Source organism: Antrostomus carolinensis, unplaced genomic scaffold (assembly GCF_000700745.2).
Source record: "Antrostomus carolinensis isolate BGI_N321 unplaced genomic scaffold, ASM70074v2 scaffold11782, whole genome shotgun sequence".
NCBI classification, from domain to species: domain Eukaryota; kingdom Metazoa; phylum Chordata; class Aves; order Caprimulgiformes; family Caprimulgidae; genus Antrostomus; species Antrostomus carolinensis.
This window is the reverse complement of record NW_010301613.1, coordinates 14,044-23,909: the sequence shown is the minus strand read 5'-3', so window position 1 is coordinate 23,909 and position 9,866 is coordinate 14,044. Positions and strand designations below refer to the sequence as shown.

The following is a 9,866-nucleotide window of genomic DNA, read 5'->3' as shown; positions in this document are numbered from 1 at the left end:
CTTTTACCAAGCACACCATGGCTGTCAAGTGGGCACATTTCTATCAAAAGACAATTACTCTTGAGAGAGATCAAATGGTGTTATACAGAAGTTTTAATACTTAGCAGTGTTAATGAGTAACAGCTCATGAATATTAATGTTCATCCTCCATCCACAGAGGACTCTTTCGTAAGGAGTGCTCTGCTGCTTGCTCGGTTTCAATAGCCAGGTCAGACACCATGTAACTGAGCAAAGCCTGTCAAGCGGAAATTAAATCTACCAGAGGAGGACAGATTAAACTCTATATGGGTGAGTTCACTCTTTCAATGACTCACCAAACTGTTTGAGGGTCACAGAACCCTGTCAAACAAATGTCCATATGGTCACAGTAGACACTAAAGCACAAAAGACGACTGACACACGGGGGATTTGCAGAGAGGATCTTTGGCCGACAGTCAATACCCAGCCCCAGTGCTCTGCTTCATTAGAGCAAAGCATAGCCAAATATGAGACAGGAGCAGCGTGAGCCTCCTGTGTCCCGAAATAAACGCTGCAAATTGGTTTTAGGTAGTGTTAAAAACATCTGTTTTCTAGGGCCAGGATCTCCCCTTCATGTACTTTCACCGCTTTAACTGAACTCTGGTCAGGTTTAAGATAGGTTTGATGCCAGTGGATGGAACTTGGTTTGAAAAGGTGTCTTTTGTTTATCAGTTTGAAGTTTAAATATAGTAATATTCCGTGTCCCTCATACAAACTACCTCTAAATTAAAACCAAGGAAAACTCAACAAACACATCCCTGCCACCTGCAGCACAGTGTTTGCAGTCAGAGCTCAAACAGGAAGAGAACACAGCTCCTCTGCTAAATCAACATTTAACAACCTGCTCCAAACCGATATGTAAATATCCCACAACTGACTAATTAAAAAGCTCAGCACCCTGTTATCAGGCCTGGACTTCATTAGAACAGCATCTCAGATCATGTTCCACAGATTTTCAATTAACTGGGCTGCAAACTACATATATGTTAAAGTCAACCATATGGTCACAACTTACCTGCCATCTCCCCTCCACAGCAGCTCTGTAACTACAACCCAGAAGGTAGAACAACATGAGCCTTGTTCTTGTGTGCCACCACAGAGGCACACAAGAGTGTTGATTAAGAAAATATTCCAGAAGACAGATGGGTTTCAGCTGGGTTTTTCTAACAGTGAGGACAAGGAGGCAGTGGATTAGGGCTCTGCCAAACAGTCCCCATTCCTCCCCAAGAGCAAAGTAGTCTGGGGAGCGGCAGGAATCCCCCAATGGAAATGGAGTCCAGAGAGCCATTTTCCTCCTTATCTCTGTTCCCAGAGACAACAACACCAGAGACGTGAGATTATAAATCCCATCATGGTCTTTCATCCTCTCTAATACAATCCTGGATGTTCGAATACCTGTAGGGACAGATTTACATTATCTCATGGCAGACTGTTCCACAGGTTGATTTTACCTAACAAATCAGAGAGTTTCCTGCATGGCTCTGAAAAAGTAAAACAATGAAAACAGTTAACTCATTGTGTAGGATGACATTTTAAAACAAATAATCATAGTGACACTGAAGTGTAACACCAATCCTCCCCCCACCTCAAATAACCATCTTTCAACTGTTGCTATCTCCTTAATTTGAGATGAAGACTAATTTCAAAAGGCATTTTCTGCTGTTAAGAAAACCCTATACCTTGGGATGGGGAGGAAGGTGAAGGAGTTAAGACCTGGCAGCAAAAATACCAGATGTGCATCTGGCTTATCAGATTTATAGATTTATTCTGTAAAAACCCTGGATATCTACTTTTATTGGGGATGCTTCCCTCTATTTTTAGAATGCGGCTGAATGGCCACAGCTACATTTCTTGCCTGGTGCATTAATAAACATCCACATGCATCACGCATTTGGGAAAGACAAACCTAAAGACCTTAAGTTTCTGAGGATGTAGGTCCCAGCAGCTTAAACCAGCCCAAGGGCATGCTGCCACCCCTCTACTCCACTTACCACACAATCCCTACCCATCTCTGGCACACTCCTGGAATAAGCCATTTTGGGAAGCTGAAAAGGAGGGAGAAGCAATTCAGTACCAGCCACACAGCCCAAGCATTTGGACAATCCTTTTTAAACAAACAGCAATGGATTAAAACTCTACAGATGTGCTTACTCCATTCCTGAACTCACCTTAAGGGTGTTATATCCTTGGCATTTGGCTGCAGAGTTGCACAGACCTACAGATGCATACAAACCATGATTTTTGGTTGCTACTCAGGCCAGCACGTGGCCATCAGTGGCCTCAAAATACCAGAAAAGCCCATAATTGGGTATACAATTTGTACAAGATTCTGGTGCAAGTCTTGGAACTGTTTCTGTAAGAGCATCTGCATCCATTTTCTTTACCTGGGAAGAGGAGGTCACACCTGAAGGAAGTCCATACACTCCAGGGAAGAGACATCAGCTCTCTGACAAAACTGTGGGCTCTTCCCTCTGCGCTTAACCTCTTCCAGCAGTGATAAGAGCCTCGGCAGAACAGGAGCTGCTCTTGATGTCAAACCAAGCTACACCAAGCAGCCAACAACAAAGGTCAGTACAGTAAAAGTTCCTGGTGGTGCCCAGAGTGCTCGACAGCAGCTCTACCCTGCAAAGCCCACACAGCCCAAGGTTGCTCTTCTGTATATAAAAAAAAAATATGTTCATTACTATTTTAGTCGAAGCAGGTTGTTTTAAATCTCCCAGTTTAGTGTTTCTAGATTAGGCTAATTCCCAAACTAATCCTCTTCCTTAAGGATCAGTAATAATCCTAAGAAGGATGCAACTTGACCATATTATATAAATAACTATACAAAATGTAATAATATCTCTAAGAATGTATCTAAGGGATAACATATAACAAAAATACCACTAGGGAAATGTCTCATTAAAGGACTCCTAAAATACAAAACATGTTAATCTAATTTAACTAGATCAACAGCAAATGTTTAATTTTAATAACAGAAATACTTTACTATATTTTAATTAACTAATTAGATTAACATTAATACAGTTTATCTATTCATTAATGTCCTCTGTTGTAAGGTTAAAATATCAGAGCTGACAGAGCAGCACACTGCTGCGCTGAGTTACAGAACCTTCCTGTAGAAAAAGCTGACACTTCTTCAAAAGGTGCTCATTTACAACATCTACATTATTATAAATAATGAAAACTTAATATACCATTTATCAAAAAACTTTAAATGCAAACATCTTTCAACTAGTGCCAATACATCTCCACACCCAGTGCAGAAGCCAAGCCGTGTTCAAAAGCATCGGCACCCTGCAATAAAAGAAGAAATGCTGCCACAACACTGGTTTGTCAGCTTCCTTCGAGTATTATATGCCTTTTGGATTTAAACTGAGTAGTGTTTGGCTTGGGTTTTTTTAAGTTATGTAACTGAAATGCCAGGTCAATCTAGAAAAGAAAACAGAACAAAACATCTTCTGAAAAGCTAAATGTCTTTATAGACTTAATTCATGTGTGCAGCCAGTACAAATGTATGGCACCAGCTTAGGTTTAAATAATCACTAACTCGGCTTAGTCAAATTTTGTACTTAATTCAAATTTTATTTAGAATTTAAATTTTGAGTTTAAAAAGTATGCACATTCTGTAGGTATAAAAGTTTAAAAAAATACATCGATTTATTGATAAATGCTTCAGGTTAAATTTACATTTTCATACAGTATCATCATATTGCAATAGTTGTTTTGCATCTTTTAACACTTATAAAAAATAAATTAATGAGATTGGATAAACCATTCAAAACCATACTAAAATAATCCTTAGAAAAGAGGGGTGAAGTTTGCCATAGCAATTCTTAATTCCTTGCTACTGTAAATAACTCACTCTTTAATTACGCAACAGAAGGAAGTATGGGTTAGCAGAAAGCACTTACCCACAGGGTGAACAGAAAGCCATGGCGGGATGCCAACATTGTACCAAAAAGACAAAGAGAATCAAGTTCTACCCTGCCAGCTGACAGCAACTCCATGTCTGACCTCCCAAAACACATAACCCTCTCGTCCACCCCTGCCCAAATCCCCTCTTCCTCACTGGGGGTGACCTGTGAAGGACAAGGAATGACTCTGTAGCTCCTTTTAGTTAGAGGGACCATCTAAACATCTGTATGCAATTTGCTAAGTATTTTTAATTAAGCCAAGAATGTGTTTCCTTAACATGAAGTGTTTAATTGCTCACCATAAATGACTAAAGATAAAAGATGATCTGAGAAGCTGGTGACAGCTGAATCCAGTAAGGTCACACTGAACTGCAATCCCACCCAAACTCCTCAGGAGTAACATCACTCACCCCATTCAACCTCATGTAACAACTCAGGTTTCCATTTTCAGGAGATTAATTAAAAAAAAAAAAAAAAAAAAAGAAAAAAAAAAAAAGAAAAGGAAAAAGTAACTGCCTTTATACAGCATCTGAGTCTTGCACCTCCAGAGCCACTCCCTTCAGAGAGGGCTCAAACACATCTAACTACTAGCAGCCAAACAAAAGGCACCTCAACAAAAATACATAAAACTCTGGAGAGAAAGAAAAAAAATATAAGGTATTGGAACCTCAAGAATAAAGTAACAGCTTACAAGGACAAACCAGAAGTATTTCTTGAAAAGTAAATACCTTCCAGACCTTATTTATACATGAAAAAAAACTGGGGGGGGTGGGGGGACACGGGACCGGACCATACACACACAAAAAAAAAAAAAAAAAAAGGAAAAAAATTGAGAAAGGGCTGTGGGTGTGAGAGAGAGAGAGCTAATAGTCAACACCTGCAAACCAATGCCCCTGTAACACACAAGGTCATTTATATTAATCATTCACCCTGCCTCCTCTCTGGCCACATTTCTGTGCATAAATCAAATGCTGTTACCCACGGGGTAACTTCATCTGGCACCACTGAACATGTCTTCCTAGAAACGGGGACACTTCCTAATTCTGAGAGACCTTTCCTTTCCAAAGGTGGCTACAGACACATGCACATTTATACACAGATATATACAAACAAGGTTAGAAAAATATTTAATTTTTGCTTGTTTAAATAATTACTGAAAAGTGTTAATACAGGAATACATTAATATTTGTACAATTAAAACTTCATATATAAATACTATATATATATATATATATAAAAAGCATTTTTCATAGCAGCTGTTGCATATATAGTAAAACAAGTCTATGTGAAGTCCATGCTGCAAAACTCAGGCTAAGCAGCGTTCATCCTCTTCCGAGAGGAAGATCCGTACCGGAGCTAGGGTTTCGGGAAGGAGGAGCGCTGCTGCCGCTGACAGCAGCGACGTTGCTTTATCTTCTGCCAGGTATTGCCCAGACTGCCTAAGTGCACACTATTTTTTGGGAGAAATGCCACTATGTGGAATCACCTCATGGTGTCTCCCACACCAGAATCAGGCCAATACCTTCTTCTAACAAAAAAGCAGAAACGTAACAGAATGGCTTAAAATTTGTTAACGCAAGGTGGGCCACAGCCTTACCCCAAGGTGTTCAAGGGCACCATCGCTCCTCACACAGCTGCGGGAAGCCCAGTGAGGGGCATGGGGGCACTAGGAGGAGGTGTCATGCAGGACAGGATTTAATAACTCATATTTAGCTTGTTTTTGTTGAGTTCCCTTTCCAGGTTTCCTATTAGAGTATCAATACTTTCCTGCAGGTCTTTCAGGTTTGCTCTGTGATCCACCGCAGAGTCTATTGCTTGCATTGTCAAATAGCTCTGAAACGTGTCCTCTCTGGGGATGGGCTGCGGGTGTCTGACCAGAGGATCCGACTCCTCGGCTTTGCTACTGTCATCCCCGCTCTCTGTGTCTTCCGAAGGGACGTCATCATAGTCTGCTTCACTCAGGCAGTCTTTTGGGTTTAAGAAGTAGTTCTCCCCACAACTGCTCCAGTCTCCAGCGTAGCGGTTGCTTGACGGGCTGTCTAGACCTGCTGGCCTTGGTCTGAGTACCCCAGACATCTCGGTACCGCTCAGATTCAGCATCTGAGGTCTCTGCCTCTTGGGCCTCAGGTAATTCAGGGATGATGGGTGCTCAGGAAATGCGTTCAGATGTGCTGGCTCTTTGGCAGGCAAGTGACGTACTAGAAGAGAGGGAAGTTAAACCAGAGTCAGGGCTGAATCCATACTGCAACAAGAAAAATCCATGACAGATGCCCACGCTCCTCCTTCGATGTCACACGCTAACAGCATGCATGAATACATGCAAGCTTACAGCCAAAACATTCCACTACTATGTTTTCTGCTGCTGTTTGATATAAAATAATTAGAAAAACAACTGTAAAAAGCTCAGTTTTGAAGATTCATGCCAGATTCAAACTGCAATGGAGAGAAGCCTATATAAAGTAGAAACTCCCAGAGCACCGGTTAAATTAACTGTGTGAGTTAATCACCACCCAGCTCTGGGTCAAAGAAAAGCACACAGCTCAGCTCACACGCTTTGTCCAGGCTAAAAGAGTAACAGAAGCAGGCACAGCAAAAGAGGTTAAAACACAACAAAAACACCACCACGGAGAAACACCTAGAGAAGCTCAAGATGCACCAAGAGTTGAACTCCTGTGTTTCTTTTTTTGCCCTTGTGTTCTGCACTATTAAAAGAAGCTTGTTTACATTATGCAGTATTTTTCTAAGCAGCCACAACCCCATGTCAGTTGTACACTCAAACAGGTTTGGTGGTCATGTTACCTGAGCTCAGGATTACACAGCATACGTTACTAACAGTCTCCTCCACTGTTACCGGCTCCCTACGGTAAACAGCACAAATATTTTTTACTGAGCTGTGCCTATTAAACGTCTGAGCTGCAAAACGTCTTTTTGTTTTAAACAGACCATTACCTCTTGTGATTGGACACAGAGACTTTCTATTCCCATTCACCACTGAAAACGTGGAGCACACAAACCCGTGCAGTTCACAATCCCACCCGCTCCTCGTTAGACTCCTCACACACAAGCACAAAGGCTCAGTCCTGAGATGTGCCCAACGCTGCTCTTTCTGGGTCCACGTTACAGGTCTCTCCAGGGGATTTTAGTCTCACCTTGTGTCTTGCACAGTAACATGCAATAACTATTACTGCTTTCCCCCCCACCTCTTACTATAACAAAAGCCCTTCTGTTTAAACTATGCTGCATTAAGATGAAGGGCCATGAGTTAACAATAACTTGCCAGTATTACATGGTCTAACCAAACAAGGACTATTTGTTTTCAGTTGGAAAAATACGGAAATTGAAGCATTGCACAACATGCTGATTATCAAACTGTCTCAATCGACAGGAGATTAAATGTAAGGGACCAGACTGCAATCCTTCGGTCGGGTTCAGTTGTTCTGTTTACACTGTGTGGTGTTTGCCTGCTCACATCTGCATTTGTGTTTTACCTCCCTTTTAGCAAAATGTCCTGCACAGTTCTTGCAAGGTGAGGGACAGCAGCTGGCTTTCTCTTCAAGGTGAAGGAAAACTACTACTTGCCCTACTCCTGCCCCCCCTTAACAGCAATGCACACTCCTATGGGCAGAGCTACACCTACCTGCTTTTGTTTCCCACAGCAGTCATGCCATAAGCTATCCCCAGGGTTTCACAATTAGCTCCTGTGCAGTATTTGCCGCCCAAACAGCTCTTGGTCTCCCTCTTTCTCCATCTACATTTCCCATTTCTGCTGTGCTGGCTCAATTACCTGACTGAAAGCTTCTTTTCATTTTTGGTGGTCAGCAGCTTTGGGGCTGCCCAGCTGCAGCTGACAGGGGAGCAGAAGTGACCTCAGTCACCTGAAGCCCATCATGAAGCTGCACTAGATGTCAAACTAACTCTACTCATGCTCTCATTTTCAGGCAGAGAAGGTTTCCGTGGGGCTGTGCTGAGCAGAGCCAACAGCCAGCACCTTCCCAGCAGTGCTGACCTAGAGTGTGGTCAGCATGTACTTGTTACAGCCACAGGGTCAGCTGTCACTGGAGGTGACTCCAGAGCACGGCCACTATCAGGTCAACAGAGCCTGGAAAAAAACGTAAAAAGCAGTCCCATTTACATCATCCACAAGCAGTTCTTTAAGCTGCCCAGCCAGAGGCAACTCTCAGTGCCTGAACTGCAACTCACCTGCTCAGCTGAAAACCAGAGCAGGGCAGCTAGCAATGTCTAAGGAAGCAAACTACTACAAATCAGACTTACGGGGGGTGGGGGGAATTAGACAACACAACTGAGACTATACTTGTTGGGGTTTTTTTTGCTCCAGTACACTACTTGTCTACATTGACCCTTTTCCCCAACTCATCTTTCCCATTGCTAAGTGATAAAGGCAGGCACAGGTGCTTGCTGGCCGCTGAAGCCTGCACAGCAGCAACACACCCCAACTCACAGCAGCTCTCGCCAGAAAGGTTTCCAGCAGTAGGAAGGACAGGCTCCTGATACAGATAGGAAGGAAGATAGGTAAGATAGATAGGGAGTGACACTCCCCAGGTGGAAACTGTTATAAGAGGAATGAAGAAGTAGCCCACGATGGCAGATATCACTGTGTCACCCGAAATATTCTGTATACTAATCAGTATCTCATATACCACAAGAAACATTCAAGCACTTGAAAGACCTCAGTGGGTTATTTACAAACCTGGCAATTACTCTGTGCTGGTCAAGTGAACTTACAGTCAACTCTCTTTTGCATTTGCTTCACTTGTTCTGATATTTAATAGTTTTACCCAAGAAAGGATTAAACCTTCCCAAAAAAATTCTCTGTCTCATAATTAAAATAAAAAACTTAACAAAAAAGATCCCCCAAAAAACCCATCTTATAAATTTAAAATAAATCTCTAGATAAAGACTTCACAAGTATTACTGGCTAAGTAGAGCAGAGACTGTTTAAGACAACCTGTCTAATAACAATACAGTGTAGATTCCTATACTATTTTTGTAATCATAAAAACCCCTTTAATTAACAGCAAGATCATATAGAACAGATAACAAACCCAGACACTTTTTTTTTTTTTTAATTATCATACAGAACCTGCTGGACACAGGTCTTTGCCAACCCATGCTTACATGCCAGGAACCCTGACTGGGCTCCAGAATAAAATGCTTCAAGAACCACCTAGCTGGGAACGGCAACTTCTCTTTATAATGTCTGCAATGGCAGGGGGGATGAGAGAGAGAACAAAAAAAAAAAAAAAAAGGTTTTTCCCCAAACATTCTTTAAATGAGTTGGAGAATACGTGTTGTATCCCGAAGAGAGAGCAGAGAGTCCACCTGGCTGGCTCAAATGCAGCCACAGCATCTGTAATTCAGTATTGCCAAGTGGGGCCTTTCATGACCTTCCACATCTGCCAGGTGACCAAGTCTCCCATAAAAAGCAGATCTCCTCCTCTTCAATTAAAAATAAAACAAATATAAAAGCAAACCCAGACACAGTTAATCTAAATGAATAATATAATTCCATTTCATGTTTCAATTGGTGCAGAAATTTAGCAGTTTCCCAAGAGCAATTATTGTGTTCTAAAAGGGAACAATTAAGAAGCTGTTTAGACGAGTGTAATCTTCTCTTAGCCTTGAGAATAAAAGGGTTTACACTGCTCAAATTTAAGAAGTGGATATTAAATTATTCAGGTTACCAAACAGATCAGTTCTCCACATCATTAGCCAGACCACTATGAAAAAGGAAGACACTACAGCACAGCACAACAGACCCGTCTTCTACACGATCAGGCAGCTTTCAACAACTGGCCAAAGACTATCTGAAAACAAAAATAGCCCAGGAAATCCAATGTTAAGTTGTTTCACAGTATTACCCTCAAACTCTCTCTGTTTAACTGAAAAGCTGCAATACCTTCATCTGCTCCT

General features: G+C 41.8%; 1 protein-coding gene across 1 annotated transcript in view; it reads right to left on the bottom strand.

Annotated features, from left to right (window-relative positions):
- Positions 1-5,630: 5,630 nt before the first annotated feature.
- LOC104521504 (rho GTPase-activating protein SYDE2) overlaps positions 5,631-9,866 on the bottom strand; it is a gene marked incomplete at its 5' end in the record, with an annotated part of 13,839 nt that continues 9,603 nt past the window's right edge. The window contains 1 exon segment of the mRNA XM_010163526.2: positions 5,631-6,133. Within this exon segment, the coding sequence (XP_010161828.2) occupies positions 5,631-6,133 (503 nt within the window).